The sequence below is a fragment of the Passer domesticus genome, chromosome 4, assembly GCF_036417665.1.
Source record: "Passer domesticus isolate bPasDom1 chromosome 4, bPasDom1.hap1, whole genome shotgun sequence".
NCBI lineage: Eukaryota > Metazoa > Chordata > Aves > Passeriformes > Passeridae > Passer > Passer domesticus.
In genome coordinates, this window is record NC_087477.1 from 35,068,881 (window position 1) to 35,091,108 (window position 22,228).

The 22,228-nt window shown below is 44.9% G+C and overlaps 1 protein-coding gene across 4 annotated transcripts; it reads left to right on the forward strand.

Moving 5' to 3' along the window:
* The first annotated feature begins 2,635 nt into the window (after window positions 1-2,635).
* Window positions 2,636-13,072, forward strand: LOC135298910 (uncharacterized). Of its 4 annotated transcripts, none has more exons than XM_064417069.1 (15): window positions 2,636-2,774; window positions 2,989-3,140; window positions 3,623-3,764; window positions 4,522-5,456; window positions 6,506-6,591; window positions 7,013-7,067; window positions 7,613-7,716; window positions 8,139-8,193; window positions 8,387-8,478; window positions 8,872-8,926; window positions 9,041-9,141; window positions 9,526-10,338; window positions 10,721-11,598; window positions 12,393-12,462; window positions 12,780-13,072. In XM_064417069.1, exons 2-12 carry the CDS (start codon window positions 3,132-3,134, stop codon window positions 9,617-9,619), a joined length of 1,728 nt encoding a protein of 575 aa, XP_064273139.1. In that variant the 5' UTR covers window positions 2,636-2,774; window positions 2,989-3,131; the 3' UTR covers window positions 9,620-10,338; window positions 10,721-11,598; window positions 12,393-12,462; window positions 12,780-13,072. The 4 variants fall into 4 exon arrangements, with proteins under 4 accessions (XP_064273139.1, XP_064273138.1, XP_064273140.1 ...); XM_064417068.1 differs by having other exon boundaries at window positions 10,721-10,868; XM_064417070.1 differs by having other exon boundaries at window positions 8,875-8,926; window positions 10,721-10,868.
* The last annotated feature ends 9,156 nt before the right edge of the window (window positions 13,073-22,228 follow it).

A 22,228-nucleotide genomic window follows, 5' to 3' on the forward strand; every position in this document is an offset into this window, starting at 1 on the left:
ATTCAGAGCAAGATACAAATCTTGCTCAGCTTTCAAGACCATGTAGACTCTGTGGAGGAATTTCAAACCTCTGTGGAGTATTAGAAAAACATGAGAGACATATTTGTTCTGCAGAACAAGCCACGCCTACTGCCCGCCATTAGGGAGGGTAAAAAATGTTTTTATTTTAAACAGTCTTCAAGGACACATACTCTGAAATCACAGCCACTGCTAGAGTCAAGCAAAGGCACATTTTGACACATGGAGTGAAATGCAATCCTCAGTGAGACTGGTACAAGTTGTCATTTGTCAAGACTATCGTCTTTTTGGGGCTTCTTTTGGTAATCGTTGCCTATTTCACCGCATCCCTGTGGCAGATTTAGAGAGACTGGTCTGCAGGTCTCTAGGAATTGCAGACCTACCCCAGTGCCAAGCTGTGTGGGAGTCTGGGTGTCTGGCTGCCTCCCACCAATAACATCTCCCTGGCAGCCTGTGAGGACAATACAGCCCTTTTTTGCTTAGGTTGCCCAGTAGCAAAACCAGCTTGCCCATGGGCAGGACTCCTGTGGGCAACCATGGCCAAGGTCATGGGCCTGAAGGGCTGGGCTGGTTGCTGGACCTTTGCGGCCTTGTGGAATCCAGTTGTTTGTCTACCCTCAGATTAAAATCATTTTGGTTATTAAAGACAATGAGATGGAGAGAGAGAGGCAGCACTGATCCAGCTGGGGTGGAAAACGAGTTTTCTCATGTTATTGTAGGTTTGCTTGTCATCAGTGATCACCCTGCAGTGCTTTGGTATACAACATCCTGCACTACATTCACCCTTCTTAAATTACTTAATGGCCCTTGCTCTGATCCTCAGGGTAGCCCTGATTTGGGAGAGTACAGAGCTGACAACCTCTGCCCAGCGAACCCTGTCTTTCTCACTCCCTGAAGTTTCTTCTCCTTAATCTCCTTTTCTCTCTAAAAAGTCATGGCAAACCATAGCTAATCACGTGAAAACACCAATGCTTTACCTCCAGGTGTTTAATATCCCAAGCCAGCTCAGTCTGGGCTTAGTTTACACCATTAGCTTTTACTTTTTGGAAGTTAATATATGCAACCAAAAGGAACCAAATGGAAAAGCATTGGGTGTTTCAAAATCTTGCACCTTGCTTCAAAGGTTACCCACATGGGAGGAGATGAAACAGGAACGTGCTTCCCAGCTTTCCTGGGATGTGCAGTGAAGGGGCAGGAAGTTTCTCTCCCTCTCACCACTGAGCAATGAATATTTTCAATAGCTGCTTTAATTAAAAAGTGTTGGGCCTTACAGTAAAGGTTTCCCAGCCCCTGCTGCCATGTCCACCAGGGATGAGGGAGATTAGAGCCTTCAAATGTTTGACTTACTAAAATCTGCCCCTCTTCCTCAGTGCTCCCCTGTCCCTTACCCATGATGACACATTTTTGATAAAATCCATCCAGTGCTGCCCCAAACCACACGTGGTGCTGAGTCCACTTAGACAACCTCAGCTGCACCTGGAGCATGAGTGGACAGGCTCTGCTTTAACACATGGGATGTCTCAGACTCCTGTAAATCCACTCCATCTCAGTTTAAACACTTTTGCTTTCCAAAAACATTGGGTCCAAAGGGCAGAGGATTAGATAAGAAAAATACTTAATATGAAAATGCTAAGATGTCAAAGCAATTCCAAATATGCAATTAATTAATAAATAATTAAATATCTCATACCAGTCTCAAAGCACTGAATATGAGAAACTATGTGGATGTGATGACCAGAGCAAGACTTTGCTTCAATTCCCAGACACAAGACTCAAAATATTGGGAAAGTCATCCCCACCCATTCTTAAACACTCAACATGTTGCCAATTACCTAAAAACAACTGTAATAACTGAAAATTTGTTGTAAAAAAATCATCTTTCTCATGTAAAACATGAGCTGAAAATGTTTTTATTCAGCGTTGGATAAAAACACCAGAGAGCACCCAGTGGGACCAGGTGCTGAGGAACATCCCTGCATCTGGCAGGGCCAAGATGGATTCCCTGCTCCTCTCAGGAGCCCCAGCCCAGTCAACAGGTCCAGCTTGCTCAGGCTGAGGGCGGCGGGAGCTGCAGCCCTGCCCCTGCCCGGCCCTGAGGCCCAGGAGCGGAGCCGTGCCCGGCCGTGCCAGCAGCAGCAGGATGTGCCTGTGGAGCGGGGCCGGGGGAGGCCGTGGGGATGGATGTGTGGGGGCCTGGAGCAGCTGTCCCCTGCAGCCAGGCTGGGAGAGCCGGGGCTGTGCAGCCTGGGGAGGAGCAGGGTCCGGGGAGGCCTCGGTGCGGCCTCGCAGTGCCCAAAGGGGCAGAGGGCGATGGGGGAAGGGAAGGGCTTTGGAGGAGAAGGGGGAGATTGGGGTCGGATGTTTGGAAGAGCTGTGAGGGCAGTGAGACATTGGAACAGGCTGCCCAGAGAAGCTGTGGATGCCCTGTCCCTGGAATGTTCCAGGCCAGGCTGGAGAGGGCCCTGAGCACCCTGATCTGGTGGTGGCAGCAGCAGCAGGTGATGGTTGAGGTGTCTCCATGGCGTTGTGGAACTCCATGCATGAGCACAGACACCCCGTACCTGGGCATGGAACGTTGCCACCGGTTGCCAGGGGCACTCCTGCTCCCAAGGTTCTGTTGGCACGGAGTCTGTTGAGCCAGTTGACAGATTCTCTGCCTGCGCAGCAGACGTGGAGCATCTGTCTTCTCCATCCCAGCTGGGAATAGAGAGTGATTTGCTGACATTTGCGAGCCAAACTCTGGACTGACTGTACAGGTGAGTGCAGACGATTCTTGGAAAGGCTTCTGATGCCAAGGGGCTGGGCTGGGCTGCAGGATGGGCTGCACATGGGCTCAAGTACCAGAGTCGTGGGCTTGCCCTCTAGCTTTGGACAGGAACTGGGGACTCGGGAATGGGAGCCTTGGGGCATGGGGGTGTTCAAGAAACCTGGCATTCCAAATAGATAATCTCCCCTCTACTTTCCTGATAGGTTTGGAAGAACAGTTTTACGTCACTCCGAAAAATCTGAAGTGGGCTACCTAAAGGAACCATAGGGATTGATCCCATCCCTGACATTCCTTTTTTGGTGTTTACCCCACTTATTTTGCTGGTGGTTTTTGGTCACAAAACACCATGAGCTCAGTAAGTACTTTGCTACTCAATGTAAATCTGATTATTGAAACATTTTCCAGGGCACTTCTGGAAAGGATCTCAAGAGTTTGTAGCAAATGCAGAGAAACAGAAACCTTCGAACACTTCAAACACTTCATGTAACTTGGTGTTCTGGAACAGTGAAGGTTTTGAATCTCTGTGGGTTTTAGCAGTAGTGCAGAAATGCTTACAGTGTGAGCAGCAACCTGCTGGAATTGGGAACTGGTCTCCTCATTCTCAAGGCATTGGGACAGACTTTTTCTTGGGAGGGCGTCTTGTGGGAGATCAGGGGTGATGTCTTTTCCCTGTTGTGATGTGCTCAGGTGGAATGGCCCATTTGGGCCCTTTGGTGTGTATTCCAGCCTTTGCATGAGAGTTTTCTGTATCCTTGTGTGCTGTCATTGGTGTTGCAAAACCAAGGGCCATGTTAATATTAGTGCCACAGGAAATGCTAAGGCTTTGTTCCCTCTCAGTGTCAGCGAAAGCGCCGTGGAGGAGCAGTTGGCTCCAGACCAGCTCGGAAAAGGAGCAGGCTGCTGCCCTCCAGCGCAGGTGGAGCTTCGCAGACAGAGCCAATAGACCTTGAGGAAAGTGGTGCGCCTGCTTTTGAGCCTGGTGAGAACTGCTTCTGGAGGGTTGAAGACCATCTGGCCATGTGCTTTTGCCAGTTTCTAGGCCCTCCCTCCCCTGGGGAGGAAGAGAGACCTTGGGTTTGAGGCAGCACCTGGTATGGCATCCCTAAAGAGCAAGCCTTCTGACAACTGTTTTGGTTTGTTACTGTGCTCAATACACTGGCTGCTGGTGGCAGAGGAGCTGTGTAGCAAAGGTCCTCAAAGTGCTGCTCAATGACCTGCATGTGTGTTCTGATGAGCTGGCAGTCAGTGCAGCTACCACAGTGAAGGGTGGCAAGCTGAGTTTGGGATCTCCCAAGCTGGACGAAGATGAGGAAAACCTGTCATTAGCTGTGGCCCATCCTTCAGGGGAACATGTACAGCATGATACTTTAAAATTAGGATCCCCTCTATGATTACAGTTTTGGTGGGGCTTTTTTTTCCCTGTGTGCTGAACATTCCCCTATATGAAATGAATCATCTGTTGATGTGAATCTCCTGTAAGCTGTTGTCATCCAACAGAAGTTGGGAGGAGCACAGCTGCTCTTCCTCTTGTTTTGCCCCTTCAGAGGGACAGGGCTGGCAGTGCTCCCTGTGGACTGTTGAGGGGAAAGCTTGAGTGAAATGCTGGACACATTCCTGATAAAGAGAGACCTAGAACACAGTAAATGCAACCTCAGCCTATTCCACAGTGGCAGCCCATTTCATTCCTCTGTAATCTCTGATCTTGACTCTAATGTTCTCTTTTTCACCTGGTGAAGATGTCATCGATCTCACACATGAAGATGACATCATCAATCTCAGACGTGAAGAGGACATCATCGATCTCACACGTGAAGATGACATCATTGATCTCACACGTGAAGACAACATTATCGATCTCACAGGCGAAGACGACGTCATTGATCTCACTGGCGAAGACGACGTCATTGATCTCACAGGCGAAGACGACATCATTGATCTCACAGGCGAAGACGACATCATCGATCTCACTGGTGAAGATGACATCATTGATCTCACTGGTGAAGACGACATCATTGATCTCACAGGCGAAGACGACATCATCGATCTCACTGGCGAAGACGACATCATTGATCTCACTGGCGAAGACGACGTCATTGATCTCACAGGCGAAGACGACATCATCGATCTCACTGGCGAAGATGACATCATCGATCTCACTGGTGAAGACGACATCATTGATCTCACAGGCGAAGACGACATCATTGATCTCACTGGTGAAGATGACATCATTGATCTCACAGGCGAAGACGACATCATTGATCTCACTGGTGAAGATGACATCATTGATCTCACTGGTGAAGACGACATCATTGATCTCACAGGCGAAGACGACATCATTGATCTCACTGGTGAAGATGACATCATTGATCTCACTGGTGAAGACGACATCATCGATCTCACTGGTGAAGATGACATCATCGATCTCACAGGCGAAGACAACATCATCGATCTCACTGGTGAAGAAGACATCATCGATCTCACTGGTGAAGAAGACATCATTGATCTCACACGTGAAGACGACATCATCAATCTCACACGTGAAGAAGACATCATCGATCTCACACGTGAAGAAGACATCATCGATCTCACACGTGAAGAAAACATCATAGATCTCACAGGTGGATCTTCTGAGCCTGAAGTCATCACTATCAGTGACGATGAGTCTCCTTTGGTAAGTAGTGACTGGCACACTCCTCTCCATTTTGCATTCAAATTAGTTTCTCTTGAGCTCCTGGGCCTGTCTTCTGGCATCTATCTCTCTGAGCATCACTTGCAGAGAGTGGAAGAATAATCTAAAAGAGCTTCAGTGATTTAAAGAAAAAGCAAGGGAGAGGACAGGAAGTCTTTGACTTTCCAAATAAGAAGTGTTTTTGCTGCAACATCAGTTTAAGATGCTCTTATCACTGAGGTGTCAAGTGCAACTGCAGCTGACTGGGGTACAAACTAGTTGTATTTTTATTACTCCAAGAAGTCTTTAAAAATGTAACTTTCTCCTTTCTTTCTTTCTTTCTTTCTTTCTTTCTTTCTTTCTTTCTTTCTTTCTTTCTTTCTTTCTTTCTTTCTTTCTTTCTTTTTCTTTCTTTCTTTCTTTCTTTCTTTCTTTCTTTCTTTCTTTCTTTCTTTCTTTCTTTCTTTCTTTCTTTCTTTCTTTCTTTCTTTCTTTCTTTCTTTCTTTCTTTCTTTCTTTCTTTCTTTCTTTCTTTCTTTCTTTCTTTCTTTCTTTCTTTCTTTCTTTCTTTCTTTCTTTCTTTCTTTCTTTCTTTCTTTCTTTCTTTCTTTCTTTCTTTCTTTCTTTCATTTCCCCTGCTATTTGAAAGAATAGCCCTTGATCCAGCCCACAGTGTAGTTTATTCCCTCAGTTTTGGGATGTCACTGCTGCCATGCAAAGCAGAATATGCAGCAGGCATAACATAAAGGGTACCTCCTGGCATTATTCTTGAGCCTTTGCAAAGGAAAGGCCTCAAACTTTACAACAGAACCTGCATGACCCAGTTCCAGTTCCACCAAAAGCAGGAGTGGGTTTAGATTTGGGGTTCTTTCATCAGCAACTGTTAATCTAATACAAAATATTTTTGGATACCACAGTGCATTTGCCAGTTTGGGGGTAAGAAGGGAAAGAAACAGCTCCAGGCCCAAATGCAATTAGGAAACTGAAATGGGGGAGCAGGGAGTAGACTGCTCAGATGGTTCCTAAGTGCCTCCATTTCTACCCCACTGCAGGACAGGGAGCAGAGCCAGCAGCAGCCACATCTTTCCAGAGCATCAGCTGAATCACTGGCAATGGATGATGAAGAAGATAGTGATGAGTATGTGACAGATAAATTGACTCTCTAAAATCTAATTTCTGATACATAGCAGAAGGAGATTTTGCCAAGCTTTTGGGTTCTGCTTGATTCTGTGCCAAAACTTCAGAATCGGAATAGGGTGGCCTGACAGAAATAGAAGTAATTTTTAAAAAGTCAACAAAACAAATAAAAAAAAATCCAGTAGAAACCATTCTTCCCTGTGCATGAAGCCGTTACTGAATGTTTCTTCAGTATGGCTTGAAATGCTTGCTGTATGTAAAAGCTCTGGGAATTATTGTTTTGCTGGACTGAGATATTGCTAAATCAAAATAGGGGATGTTATAAGTATCAACATTTTGTTTGGTGATAGCCCTTGGTACCCAGGAAATAAGTGGCTCCATGTTTAAATGGCTGTATGTTCTCCTGGTTCTGCTCTCTCTAGTGATTGGCTACGATTTGATTTCAATCGTCGATTTTGGTCAGATGAGGATTCACAGGTGAGGATCCACATGTTCTTGTCCTTTCTGGTTTGTGGGAGGGAAAGGAACAAAAAGGGACCTGCACAACTCAGTTGTTTTAGGTGGGTGCCATGGGCAGCTGGCTGGAAGCACAGCCCTTGCTGGGAAGCTCCAACTTGCCCATCCCTCAAGTCCCTCCTTGGTGGTGTCCATAGAGGGAGAAGCCCTTGCCAGGGTGACACTGGCAGATCTGTGTGTTCCTTGTAGTTCTACCATTGATTAACAAATTGCACACATTCCAATTTGTTAATCAATTGCAATATGTGCAATTGATTAACAAATTGCACATATACCTGGTGCCAATAGAGCAGCAAACTGGAATTCTTTACTCCCAATGCCTGTTGTGGTTTCCATTCTTCAGGAGTGGTTCACCATATACTGAGTATTTATGGATATCGCATTTGAATTTTCTCTTTTGGGAGAGAAAAAGGGAAAGAAACAGCTCTAGGTCCAAATCCAGTTAGGGAGCTGGAACAGGGGAGGAATATGGTTTTTAATCTGTCTCCATTTCTACTCCATTGCAGGACAGGGAGCAGAACCAGCAGCAACCACATGTTTCCAGTACAGCAGGGAATTCAGCTGATCTACTGGCAAGGGATGATGAAGAGGAACCAAGGGATGTTGATGGGTATGCAAGAGAGAAAGTGTCTCTCTAAACTCTGATTTTTGATATATGGTAAAACCAATTTTTTTGCCAAGGTTTTGGGTTCTTCTTGAGCTGTGCAAAACATTTCAGACCTGGAATAAAGTGGTCGGTCTGGAAAAGTAGTAATAAAAAAAAAAGAAAAAAAAAAAAAAAGAAAAACCCAACCTGCAAAATCCAGCAGAAACCTTTCTCCTCTATTCATAAAGCCATTTAGCAGAATGGCTTCACACATGCTGAAATTCTTGCAGTACATAGAAGTTCTTGGAATGATTGTGTTGCTGGGATGGGGATATCGCAAAATCAGAATAAAAAATGTTTCAATAACAGAGAGTTTGTGTACTGGTAACTCTTGGTTTGCAGTGAAATTAATGGCTGCATGTTCTTTCTGGTTCTGTTCTCTCTAGTGCATGGCCAGCAGGTCCTGCCAGTCGTCCACTTGGGGAGGATGAGGACTCAGAGGTGAGGATCCACATGTTGATTTATTCATCCAGTATGAAGTGTTTAGAGTTGTGACAGCAGAATTTGCTCTTTTGGGGGAGAATGAGGGAAAGAAACAGCTTCAGGCCAAATTAAATTAGGGAACTGAAACAAGGGAGCAAAGAGGAAGGTGTTGAGGTGGTTCCTAGGTGCCTCCATTTCTATCTCACTGCAGGAATGGGAGCCCCCACACTTTTTCAGAAGAGCAGAGAATTCAGCTGAGCTGCCTGCAAGGGATACTGAAGAGGAACCAAGAGATAATCAAGGGTATGGGAGAGAGAAACTGTCTCTCTAATTTCTCATATATGGTAAAGCAAATTTTTCGCTAAGCTTTTGGGTTCTGCTTGATTCTGTGTCAAAACATTTCAGACCTGGAATACAGTGTGCTAAAGAGAAGTAATGAAAAAACCAACCTGCAAAATCCAGCAGAAGCCATTGCTCTCTGTGCATGAAGACATTATTAAATGTTTCTTAAATAAGGCTTGAGATATACTGAAATGTTTGCATTACATAAAAGCTATGGGAATGATTGTGTTGTTGGGTTGGGATGTTGCTGAATCAGAATAGAGAATGTTTCAATTTCTGACAGTTTGTGTTTCAGTAATCCTTGGTGCCCAGTGAAGTTAATGCTGCGTGTACTTCTGGTTCTGTTCTCTTTAGCAGATGGCCAGACAGTGTATACGTTGCTCGAATTTGGATGCATTATTACTCAGAGGTAAGGACCCACACCTCCAGCCCAAGTCCAGTTAGGGGACTGAAAGAGGGGGAGCATGGAGGAGGGTGTTCAGGTGGTTTCTAAGTTGCCTCCATTTCTACTCCGATGCAACAGTGGTGGTATTTGCGGCGCCAGCCACATTTCGTCAGAGCAGAAGACAATTCAGCTATGCTAGTGATGGAGAACAATCAAGAGGAAGGAAGAGATAATAATGAGTACGTAAAATAAAATGTCTCTTCAAAGTCTAATCTTTACTATACAGTAGAAACTTTTTTTTTTCCCCAAACTTTTGCGGTCCACTTGATTCTGTGTGAAAAAAATTGATTTGGCATATAGTGGCCTGTCTGGGAGAGAACAAATTAACTTAAGAAAAGCAAACACCAAAGTCCAGAAGAAACCTTACAGCTCTCTTCAACAATATTGAATGCTTTTTAGAGAATGGCCTGAGTTGCACTGCAGTACATAAAAGATTTTTGAATGATTGTGTTACTGGGTTGGGATGTTGCTAAATCAGAATAGGGCATGTTTTAATCACTTACAGTTTATGTATCAATAACCATTGATGGACAGTGGAATTAACGGCTGTATGTTCTTTCTAGTTCTCTTCGCTCAAGTGCACAGCCAGCAGGTCCTGCCAGTCCTCCAACTAGTGAAGATGAGGACTCAGAGGTGGGAATTAACATGTTCTCATAATTTCTACTTTGTGGGAGGGGAGGGGACAACTCAGTTGTTTTAGGTGGGTGCCACAGGCAGCTGGCTGGAAGCACAGCCCTTGCTGGGAAGCTCCAACTTGCCCGTTCCTCCAAGTTCCTCCTTGGTGATGTCCATAGAGGGAGAAACCCTCTGGCAGAGGGCTCTGGCACTGGCAGATGTATGTGTTCCTTGTAGTTCTAGCATTGCTTAACAAATTGCACATATTTCAAGTCCAGTTTTCCTGGTGCCAATAGAGCAGCAAACTGGAATTCTTTACTCCCAATGCCTGTTGTGGTTTCCATTCTTCAGCAGTGGTTCACCTTATACTGAGTATTTATGGGTATCACATTTGAATTTTCCCTTTTGAGGGAGAAAAAGGGAAAGAAAGCTCCAGGCCAAATCCAATTAGGGAACAGAAACAGGGCGGGAAGAAGGAGGGTGTTCAGGGGGTTCTCAGCTGTCTCTGTTCCTACCCTGTTGCAGTAGTGAGAGCAGAATTAGCAGCACCCACTTCTTTGTTATTCAGGGCAGCAGCTCTTTGTGCTACTGCTCTGAATGTTCCTAACTAAACACAGAGGGTGATGGCCTACCCTTCCTCACCTCCCTGCTGTAACTGCTTTCTGAGCTGAGCTTTGTGTGCAGCACCCCGGGGCTCACCAAATCTAACTGTATCTTCTTTTCTCTTCCTTTCCATGTGTGTTGATGGAAGTTTCTTGAAGGTGAGTTGATGTTTTACAATTGGTAATGGAACTGTCGTAAACATTATATATATATATATATATATATATATATATATATATATATATATATTTAACTCAAGCAGCAGGGATTGAAGCTGTCTTTAGCGAAAGGCAAAGGACAGTGCTTTAACAGAGCAATAGAGCAAATGTTTTGTGTTGGTCTGTAGCAGAATAGTCATAATGTCTGGAAGGGTTCAACCTTACCATTTGGGAAAGTAGTTTGTTTAAGATTGTTTTTCACCCAGCTGAATAGAGTCCATTTAAAATAGGAACCATTGCTAACTATTTATGTACCTCATTTCAAGAGTAGATTCAGGGAGAGAGAGAATAACAGATCTAACTTCTGAAAATTACATTACAGTGCATGAACAAGAAAGGAGAAATGTTACACTGAACAGCCAGGAACAGGTGCATGGCTCTGATATTGGAACAGGAGCTAATGATGCACCTGTGGCTGATTCTGCCCCTGCAGGACAGGGAGCAGAGGAGGAGAACACTGGAAGTTCAGAGTATGTATGGCTCATGCCCTACCAAACACAGAATTCTGTGCCTTTCTTTCTTTTCTGCATAGGACTAAGTTATACTGCTATGCCTGGTTTATCTTTGAAGCCTTCCCATACTCTCTGTATTTCCCTCTTTCTCCCCTGTTGCATGATGATCAAATGACACCATTTGCATTCTGGGAGAAAAAGGCAGCCCAGAGCAGATGTACAACTTTGCACAGAGGCTTAGAGATCAGTGTGGGGGTACGGCAAGGAAGGGGGATTGGTCACAGGCCATAGCTCAGTATTGCATTTGCTTTTTCTGACAAGCTCTACTAGTGATGTTAGATAAGGAAATGCTTCCATTGTTATCAATGGGGCTTGGCATCATGGAACTGGCAGGCAGCAGCTGAACAATTTCCAGCAGAAATTCCCTGCTGGAATGGTGCCAGCTGGTTGCCTTTCTCCTGGATCTGGAGCCCTTCTTCCCAAGGCAGACTTGCACACAGGCAGTTGTGGAGGTCATGCTTTTATGGCCAGTGCTGGATGTCACAAGCCCTGGTTTGTTTGCTTCTGTGATGGAGATCTTGCAGTTCAAGTTGAGTGCCTGCCCAGTGAAATTCCCATTCTGCAGAGAAACAGGAAAGTCCTGCTGTAGGAGCACTCCATCAGGATAAGAATGATGCAATTCTTTAGACTGATTAAATTAAACCAGCTGTCTGTGTCACTAGGGAAGACAAAGAACATGGGAATTATGGTATAAGGTTTTCCAAAGCGGTTTTTTGGGGTGGGGGAGGAAAGACCCAGGTTTTAATATGACTGGTGTGCTTTGAGCCTTTTGGAAAGGCAGTGTAGGAGACAGCTGGAGTATGGAACTTCCAGGTGTCAGGCCTTAAATGTGCCACTAAAGGGCTTCTACTATTCTAAACCATGATGCATTTTGCCAATGAATTTGTAGATGTTTAAGTTTTGGTTGTTAAGTCTGTGGGTGAACAAATCCCAACCCTTGGTTAATATAAAAAAGGAATACTTTGTTCCTTCAGTCTCAAGCTTCCCAGTTACTGAATGTAACTGCTCTGTTTAGGTAAGGCTGAAAGAGCTCAGTGCTGCAGCATTTAAAATTGACCAAAGGCTCCTTCCCAGGGCTGGATCTTGCCAGAGCCATGTTACTCTGTAGTTTAGAACTGGCTCCTGGAATGAATATTCTGGGGTGAATAGTTCCCAGAGGACAGCTGGATGCTGTAGTTACAAAGCTATTACTGAAGTCCTGCTGGAAGTCAAGGCTGCCATACACAAACTGGCCAGTGCTAGAGATTGCTGTTTCTTAAAATCCCAGAGCAGGGTGACTGGCAGCACCTTTCTCCTGATGAAAACCAGGACACCCTTTCCCTCAGGGCAGGGAGACCCCAAATCCTCATTAAATGCAGCAGAGTTAAAGACAGCAGGGTTCTTCAAAGGAAATGTGTCATGGCTAGTCAGTGCAGTTGCATGATTATGTGAGATTTTATGTATCAATAACCATTGCTCTTATCAGCTGCATGTTCTTTCTAGCTCTGCTTCCTCTAGTGCACAGCAAGGAGTTGTCATTAGATGTCCCATTTGCATGGAATTTTACTCAGAGGTAAGGATCCACCTGTTGTTGTCCTTTCTGTTTTGTGGGAGAAGGAAGCCAGAAGGGGAGCTGCACAAGTCCGTTGGATGATGTGGAATGCTGTGGGCAGCTGGCTGGAAGCACAGCCCTTGCTGTGAAGCTCCACAAGTCACTCCTTGGTGGTGAATGTAGAGGGAGAAGCCCTTGCCAAGATGGCACTGGCAGATCTGTGGGTTCCTCATTATTCTAACTGATTCCTGATGCTCTAAATAGAGCCTCTGGTGCCAATAGAGCAGCAAACTCAAATTCTTTCCTCCCAATACATGTCATGATTTTCTTTCTTCCAGTTTATGCAACGTGGACGACAGCTTGTGTCAACCATGTGTGGCCATCTCTTCTGCAGTAGATGCCTCCCTCTTGCCCTTGAGGCTGTTCACATGTGCCCAACCTGCAGATGGGAACTCAATCCAGAGCAATACCATGCCATTTATTTATGAGTGCTTCTGTTTCTCAGGACAGACTTAGATGGATCTTGGAGAATAGGCGATATAGAGACTTGTTTCTTCATGTTTCTAGTTCTTCCTATATATAGTTTCATTTTTGCTGAATTCAATTTAAATAAAGTTTTGATTGATTTAAATATAGTGTGACTGCTCTTCTGTGTTGTACTGTGCTGATAGAGATGTTGCCTAACAGGTGGAAATAAGGCTCTTGGTTGGAGCAGTCAGAAGCTTGTTCTTTTCATCTCCCTGTAGTCATTGATTTGGCGGCAATGTGCTAAAGCCACAAGCTTTGTTGTTCTTGTGGCCAGCGTGTGTTTTATGGGGAAAAAGAAACAGGCCTTGCATGGGGGGCAAAGCCTTGTATTTCTCAAGCCAGACTCTGGTGGATGTTTTAGTGAAAATGTTGTGATTTCAGTGCTCTGAAGATTGAAAGAACAGCAAGTTGTTCACAGATGCAAAGAAAACAGTTTTCTTTGAGAATAACTTGCAGGTATCCAGCTTGTTTATGGTCCAAGCTGCTCCATTATGTTGTGGTTAAAGCATTCCATTGATGACTGCCAGCTGATGACAGGAGCACGCCAGCTTCTCTGAAGCCCTTCACCCTTCTAAAAAGCCTGTAAGCTTAAGGGCAATCAGAAGAATATAGATGTGCAGACTGCTGTGTTCAACAGAGCCTGCAAAACAGAAGGCAGAAGTAAATAGTCAGGTAAAGAAACAAAGCAACTGCCATGAGCATCAGCATCATCATCATCATCATCACCATCATCATTTACCTTTCCCACTGCAAAAGCAAATCATCTCCAGAGGGGATGAGGAGCTAGTAGCAGCTCCTAGACTCAGGGTGCTGCTGTGGGCTGGCAGCAAGTGACCCCATCCACCACAGGGAGTTACATGGGACGTGGCCAGTGGGTGCCAATGGCTTGTACCTGTCCATATATTTGGGAGAATATTTTGTGCTGAAGGCACAAGTCTTTAACCACCTGCAGGGCTAAGCAAGACCTGCACTTCCCAAGCTCTGGTTTCAGTGCTGATGAACACCTCCACCTGCCAGCTGGCCATGGTACTTCACAGCTCAAGGGCTGCTGAAATATTCTTCCCTGCATGGGAGCCCTGCCCAAGCCCTCCTCATTCATTTCCCCTTGAAAAATTCTTCTGTTTCATCAGTGGAGTTTTTACTTCCTGGGGATGGAAACTCCAAGGAAAAATAAACCATCATGGAATTTACTACCACCCACTGCCACTGCATGCGGTGCACCCAGGGTTCATCTAAGGGCATTTGCAATCAGAACACTGAATTTCTTGCTGCTTGAGGAGAAAGAAAATCAACAAAGATGGTTATTTTGTTACACTGATATTTCTAGTATCTCTGGATTAAAAGATTAAAACTTACTGCAAGTTGTCCAATACAAAAAGCACTGCTTCCTTTTGCAAAGCAACTTTTTAAAAGGTATTTTTAGGACAGGAATTCTTTTGTTGTCTATTGCAGTTTATGGATTTCATAAGTTGTATATTTGGGATGCTGTGCTTTTACTTCTCCCAACAGATCCAAACCACTGCTTTGATTTGTTTGCTTGTTTTACACCTGCTCCAGAAGTTTTCAGTATTTCTCTAGCAATTTGCTATGTTGTACTGGACATTGCAAGTCAGCTTAGCTAAAAGCAGACCAGTTTGGATTAATATGCAAGATGAAGGCAAATGGCAAGCAAAAGGAGTGGTTGACGAGGCACTGATGCTCTGAGGTGGCAAGAGGCATTTTTGGAGGCTGATGTAACAAGTTTGCCACCTAAATATTTCTGATAAGGCACCTGCTGTCACATAGTTTCAGATAAACCATGCAATCATGGAGGGGTGAACAATTAAAAAGTTAACTTAAATTTAAATAAAAACAAACAAAAATAAAAACCAGGATGGGTTAACATTATCCCAATATTAGCCTCTAAAAACATGATTGGCCCTTGCAATTTCCTTTGTTTTTTATTTCACCTTCAGGACTTCAGGCCTGAAATGTGTTTTCCTGGGCATGAAACCTGCAGAGCAAAAGAGGAATGAGGCTTGGATGGCTGCTGTCCCTGTCCCCACCACAAGCATGTGCTGTGCTTTGGCAAGGTGAAGCTCTTTCACTCTAGTTTTTCCCCCTTGGTAATGTGGGAATAATGTCACTCATTTTCTCTTAGAAAACACAGACTCCAAGTATTCGTGTGCTCCATTGCAAAGAGCTGTCTAAAAGCTGTGAGATTATTTGATCCATAATAGTTAGGGTTTCTTCTTCCCTGAACACCACCTTGAATACCTAAAATTCTTTCTCCAGTACTTATGGTCATTAACTTTTCTTTATTTTGCTCTACCAGGTATGTTGTTTATACTCTACACTAATTCCTGCTGCTTCCAACACACAGGGGCAAAATAACTAATTTAATATGTCAGACACAGCTACGGAAAATAAAAACCGTGTGTGCCTAATGGCTGAGGCTCAGCTAAAGTTAGTGCATTGTCTCTGCACTGCAGCTGAATCCTAATGATTCTGTTCCTTAAACCGGCACAGTAAACCAGCACGTTTGGTGTCCTCATTTAATGAGGAGGGAAATAAAATAATCTGGAATATTTTCAACCAAATATTTCTGGATCTAGAAGTGACGTCCATTCTGCAATCTCTGGCAAGGCTCAGAAAACTGCATTTTTTTCAAATAAGTTTTTTTCCAAGTGCAAGAAAACAAGACTCATTCTCTCCTCTTCAGATACACATTTCTGCCTTGCAGTCCCTAAGAGACAGCTGCAATATTATCAGATCACCTGGTGCAGTTCAGAAAAATAGAGGGTGACGTGCTTTAATTTTATTCTCCCAGAGGATGATTTAGCAGGTACATAAATTCACACCTGCTTGCCCCAGGGATGCAAGCACCCCATTGACATTTTCAGTGTCAGGATTCCTCCTTCTTATACTTTGGATTTAATTTAAGATCTGTGTGGAAGTAGAAAGCTGAATGTGTGCACAAAGCACCACCACAGCTGACCCAGCCCTGCTGTGTTGAAAAGGGCAGTTTTTAACAAAGCCACATGGAGAAAGGCAGGGATGTGTTTTCCAGAATATAGATGGCACAGGAATGACTCCTGTGCAAATTCCTCCAAGGAGTATATGGTGCACAACCCACCAAGAGGACAATCCCCAAACAACTCATTCATCACTGATCAGTAGGCACAGGGAAAAAAAAGCTTTGAAAGCCCAGAAAGCAGAGATGCAGCATATTGGCACTCTTCATTTATCAAAATCTATCCCATACCTTTGCTCCCAAGACACTGCATGATGGAGCAGAGTGACCCCTCCCGACCTGCCCAGCTCCTGTTTTTGTTTCCCATTCCACATTTCTCCATCCAGGGACCAGAATTCCATCACCTTCACTGTGTCGTGGTCCTGTGCATGCTATAGTTTCAGGCCAGCAATGTTCCAAAGAACTGCTAAAATTCTGTTTAAAAGAAGTCTAAAAATTATGAGCTGTGAGGAACTGTTTGAAGGGGCAAGCATCACTCCAGATTGCAGCTACTACAGGTTTGGAGGCTGGGCACTGGGAATAGGCAGTTGGGCACCAACCTTGAACACTGAGCTTAAAATGGAGTTTTGAACTGTACGTTTTTAGGTACAGAGCCTGATGCTGGCTGTGTAGAGGGAGCCAGGTGGTGCCCATCACAGAGGGCTCTTCTCAGCATGCAGACACCTTCATGGTTGTGTGGGGGCAGCAGACACAGTCTGGAGAGATGTGGATGTTTTCCCCCTTGGGACAACGTGGTTTTTAGAAAAGACAAAACCAGACTGCCTGAGGGAGCAGAAGAAAGCAGCACATCTCAGAAGGGAAGGAACATGGCTACAGGACAATAACAATTTTTCCCACTCAGTGAGACCCATCAACATCCCGTGCCAAGGACCAGGAACTGAAATATACTGACCTACTGTACAGATCCCCAGTAAACTCCTCCTTCCAGTGCTCAGCCTTCCTGCTCCTAAGTGGGCAGCCGAGCTTGGCCAACTGAAGCTGACCCAAATATATCCGTGTTTTTGGGGATGGAAGATGCCCCAAAGCCTCCATCCTTTGCCAAGAGAAGCATTTAGGAGGGTGCAAAGCAGCACTCAACAATAAAAAACCTGCCTGGGAGAGAGGAAGGGCGATACATGAGACAAAATCTCCCTGGTGATTACACAGTAGTGGCAACTGAAAGAAATTATTGGGGTGATGGGGAACACAAGTACCTCAGGGCCAGCTTCCCTGTGGAGTGGGCACCCAGAGTCTCTCCCAGCCCCTCAGCCATGCACAGTCTGGCACAGGTGAGTGACAGCTTGCCATGGCTCCTAAAGCACCTGGCTTAAGCAGCATGAAAGTGCATCTGGTTCACAACCTGGCCCCATTTATCTCCATCTCTCAGAGGTGCAGGTCAGGCCCTTCATGCAGAGCACTTAGCAGAGCTTAAACTGCTAAGGGTGGCAGTAGTGCAGTAGGATTAAGTCTTTCCTGTCTCTGTCTGCAAAGAATACCCACAGATTTGGGGGTGTGAGGGAGAGTGTGATAAGCAAGCCCAACAAGCATTGGGCAGATGAGGGGTTTGTATACAGTAGGTGCTTTCTCTTCCATCCTGCCTCTTGCTCCCCCTTCCATCAGCAGGGGCTCTGTCTGCCAGGGGGAAGTGTTTAGACATTTCTGTAGCTCACCTCTGAAATTTGACCTGCAAGTCCAATGCAGTGGACTCTGACGGTCAGCAGAGCAGCTCCGGTACCCACAATCACCTCCTCTCTGCCCTTTCCATCAGGTGTGTGCTCCAATGCAGTCAGCTGCTAAATCCTGGGGAAAAAACATCTCCCTCCAATTACTTTTTTCTAGTAGCACCTCTTTGTTGAGCTTCCTAGTACTGAGTCTTCTTTGGGAATTTGCACGTGGGATTCATGAAGATAGGACTGAAAGTGAGCGTGATCAGACTGGCTGGCACGGGACACCTGCAGCCACAGCCTGACCTGCAGCACACAGCACTTACCATACTCTGAGGGCTGAAGGTCTGTATGGTGTTCTCCCTCAAATGTTTTTTTCTTGGGTTGAGGTGAGCAGCAGAGTTCAGCTATGGCTCTGAATTCCCCCAAGCTATGTGGATTTCATGCTCTTCTTCACCCTTCCTTCCTCACTTTGCCAGCTAAATTCAGACAAGGTGCCTGTTTGCATAAGAGCTGTCAAAAGAATAACTTACAAGTACAGCAGCTAGAAAAGTCCTGAAGTGTAAAGCTGGCAGCCCCTGAAGACCTGCAGGGACTATCCAATCCATCTGGTGCTCCAGGGTGCAGAGCAAACAGGCTTTTGACTAGTTCATAACCGCAGCATATGCAAAAGGCTCAATTATTGCTTCTTAAAAAGCCCAAATTATCTCCTGGAGTTGGAGACTGACAGCCACACAGTCTCCACAGTGTTATGCATGACTGAATTTTTGCTGGCTTATTCTCTGCTGTTCTGTACTGCCTGTAATTGCATTGCATTTTAACTGTTTAGCATCGTCAGAACTTCAGCCCCAGGGGCAGCGGAGGTGGTGAGAGCTCAATACATCAAATTACTACCCAAAGAGCAAGCAGACAAAAAGCAGAGCAGGGAGGGAGGGAAACAGACAAATGAGCCACATTCATTAGAAAAACAGCAGCCCTGACCAGGGAAGTGTCCTACTGATGTAATGAGAAAGGTGAAAGTTGTTAATAATAATAAAGAACACAGTAACACAGTTGCTTTTCTATCAGAAAGCACCAAATCTGGAGAAAATAAATGCTATGTGGAAAGCAGAGGTGAAAACTGATGAAATGCTCCTTGCCCACATAGCCCTTTCTTTCTTCCCAGTTTTATTTAGTGTGGTGGGGTTTTTTTTTGTTTTGTTTGTTTGTTTGGGGTTTTTTGGTTTTTTTTTTTTTTTTTTTTTTTTTTTTTTTTTTGTGGTAGTGAGTTCTGTAGCTGCTCTGTTTAGTGTTGCTCCCTTGGGTGCTGTGATGTGGCCCCAAAAGCTGGCATTGCTGCTACAGAAGCCCTGCCGTGTGAGGCAGTGAGGCACTTTCCCACAGGCAGGTTTATGTTTCACCCTTGGCCAGCCAGAGGTCCTGAGTGCTGCTCCTCTCTGGAATTTTGCCACCTGTGGGGGTCCTGAAATGTAACAGAGCTCTCGGTGGGTTTGCCCTGCTGAGGCACCTCAGTAGCTTTGACCTCCAACAACTGACTAAGCTCTGTGCAGCTTAACACCCTGAAACTACAGGGCACTGTTCCAAGGAACAGGCCCAGCACAACGCAGAGGCCACCACGATGTAGCCACAGAATGAAGGGTTACCTGTGGATGCCTGAAGAACAGTCTCAGAGTTGCCCACCATGGCACAGGATCCCCAGGACACAGCAGGACCTGCTGGGTATCCCTGGTAGGCCACCAGCAGGCTGCTCATGGGTCTTTTTCCTGCCTACCTGCAAAGCCATGGGAGGAGAAGATCACAGAATAATTTGTGTTGGAAGTGACCTCTAAGGTCTAGTCCAACCCTCAAGATGAAGGCAAAGAGAGAGGCACATCAACAGGCACAGCCAGTGATGCCAGCAATAAAGATGGTTGTGGCAGCAGAGAGGTTTCTGTCCCTGTCCCAGTGCAGCCTGCCAGGGAAGTGCCTCTGCAGTGGCTGTCCACCCAGGGAATGTGCAAAGTGGATGCGGGGGAGTTGAGAAGATCCTCCAGCTGTCTATGCTGAAAATTTTGAGGGTATTGACATTTCATGTCAGCTTCATTCACCAGGGTTAATTAAAGTCTGTGTTTTATAGATTGCCCTTGGCCATAAGCAGAAAAGCTCCCTCAATTGGAAATCAATAGAGTAATCTTTAAGCTCTTTTATTTTATTAGATATAGGGTTCTAATTTGAAGATATTGAGAAGCCATAATTAATGGTGCCAGAAAGTTCCTGTTATATATGTTTAGAGCTTCCTGAGGAGAGTGCTTTGCTGTAGGCAGTGTGCTGGAGGTGCCCAGCATGCTGGGGCACACCACTGAGGCTGGGCAACGCTCTGGTGAGTGAGCTCCCAGGAGCACTGCAGAAATACAACAGCAAATCAATAGCCAGCACTCTGCCCAAAAATTGAAGGGAAGGCTGTGAAGGCAGTGCTGCCACCACAGGGAAAAGCAGAAAAGCCAAATTCTGGGCTGCTGACAACCAAGGAGTCTCACAGATGCTGCCGATGGCCTCCCTGTCTCGAGCCAGAGAGACTGATGTGCTTTATGCCTAAGTCTACTGTGCACTGGTATGCAGTGAAATGATTTGCTCCTCTTCAGCAGGGTGGAGTAATTCCAAAACCACAGATGCCTCTGGGGGTTTTGGAAGGTGAAGTATCCTGACAGCGCTACTGCTCTCCCTTGCAACAGCCCACAACTTTCCACAACAAACAGACCAAGGAATATTTTTCATTTAAACAGCTTTCTAAGCAGTGCCTGTAAAACAATTCTGTCCACAGACAATGGAGTGTCAAGGGCCAGAATGATTCCTGTGATCCAATAAGCAAAATAAACCCCAAAAGACTGGCCCATTCATGAGCAGCCACCATGAGGCCCTCAGCCAAACGTGTGAGAAGGCTAATAAGCTGCTTGTGCTTGAAAAGCACTTAATACCTACCTTTTCAGCATCTACCTTTTAGAAATAATTATTTTCAACTTTTCTACATTGTTTTTCTCATTTCTAGACCTTTTCGCTGTAAACAGTGATGAAAATATTTTTCTTTCTGTGAGTCAACTTACTTAATAAAGCATCTGAGAGTAGAAAGCCAATTGTCAGTAGACTGTGGCACACCCTTTTTTTGTCCTTCATTGGCTGTTTTTCTTCAGTGCCCACTTGTCTTGTTTGGGACTGTGTCCAAAATCCCAGCATGCTGCAATTGGTCACTCCCAAAATATTGCAAATCTTTGTACTGAGCAGGGTAAGACTCTGGGAAGAGCTCAGGGAAATTTTCTGTGCTTGAAGACAGTGTCTTGCCTTCTCAAGCCTGAGATGAGCTGAAAGCACTTTCTCCTGGCAAACCTCAGCCCTGCACACTTTGCTGGCAGTGATTAATGATACCCCAAAGTCTTTGCCAGCCAAATATGTTCTGTAGTCTTGGATTGTAACATGTAGATCAGAATCGTATACTTGACCTACAAACTTGTTTAACAAGTAACTCATGAGCTGAACTAATTTGTAAGCAGATCCAGTTTAATTACATTTCTGTGGGCATGTTCATTCCACAGTGAAGTGGATGTCATTTACTTCTTTAGCAAATTAGGACACAGAATTTGAAGAACATTAAATTTAGATGGGACTGTCCACAGAAGATTTAGTCAAACTTTGGTAAGAAGACTTGTACAAATGCAGATCCATTTTCCTAGTATTCTTATATAGACAAACCTCACAGTGAAGGATCAACTTAAATTTTTGTTGTTGTTGTTGTTGTTTTTTTTTTTTTTTTGACGTACTAGTGACTAGAAAAACTCTTTTAGACACATATTAACAGCGGAGCTGTTGAGCCAGACAACCCAAATGGATTTTTCATTTCTTTTTCATCTACCTAAGCCATTGCATGTAACTTCTTTAAATACTGAGTTCTCTCTGCAGATAGTTCATCACCTCCCATTAAAGGCAATTCCAGCACCTCCAACTCTGCAGAAGAAAAGCACTCCAAATATTCTTCCAAATCCTTTCTGTGCTTTACAGATATCCTTCAAGCCAATCTTGCTTGAAATCTCTCCTTCATACAAACATCAATTCCCTCATGATTCTTAACAAGAATGGAAGTTCATATCGTCTCCCTTTACCACAAGTTTTGTCAAGAGGTTAAGAGGATCTCAGGCTCTTAGTTCTGCTGTCCAGTGAACTCACCTCTTTTACTTCATATACACTCAGCACAAGCCAGTCTCTGAGAGATGTTTCCCAGCCTTCTGATGAGTGCTTGGTTGTCTGCCATGCCCCTTATCATGAAGAGCCCAAACACCTTCCCTGTTTTGTTGTTTTTTCACTTTTCCAGTATCAGGATTTGCAGAGAGGCCTGTCCTCTCCCCATCACTGATTGTAATGAGGAGGAGTTTCCACTTGCCACCTCCAGCATGCCTTCTGCAAGGTTTCACCAAGTCCCTGCCACCCCCATGCCCAGAATATCTAATGTCTGCTCTCCAGACTTGTCATAAAGGGTCCACCTCATTCTGTGAAACAGGAATGCAGAGTACTGGACAATAGCTGTGCTAGGCATGTGCAATGGATTGCACTTCTGCAAAGAGAAAAGGATAGCTAC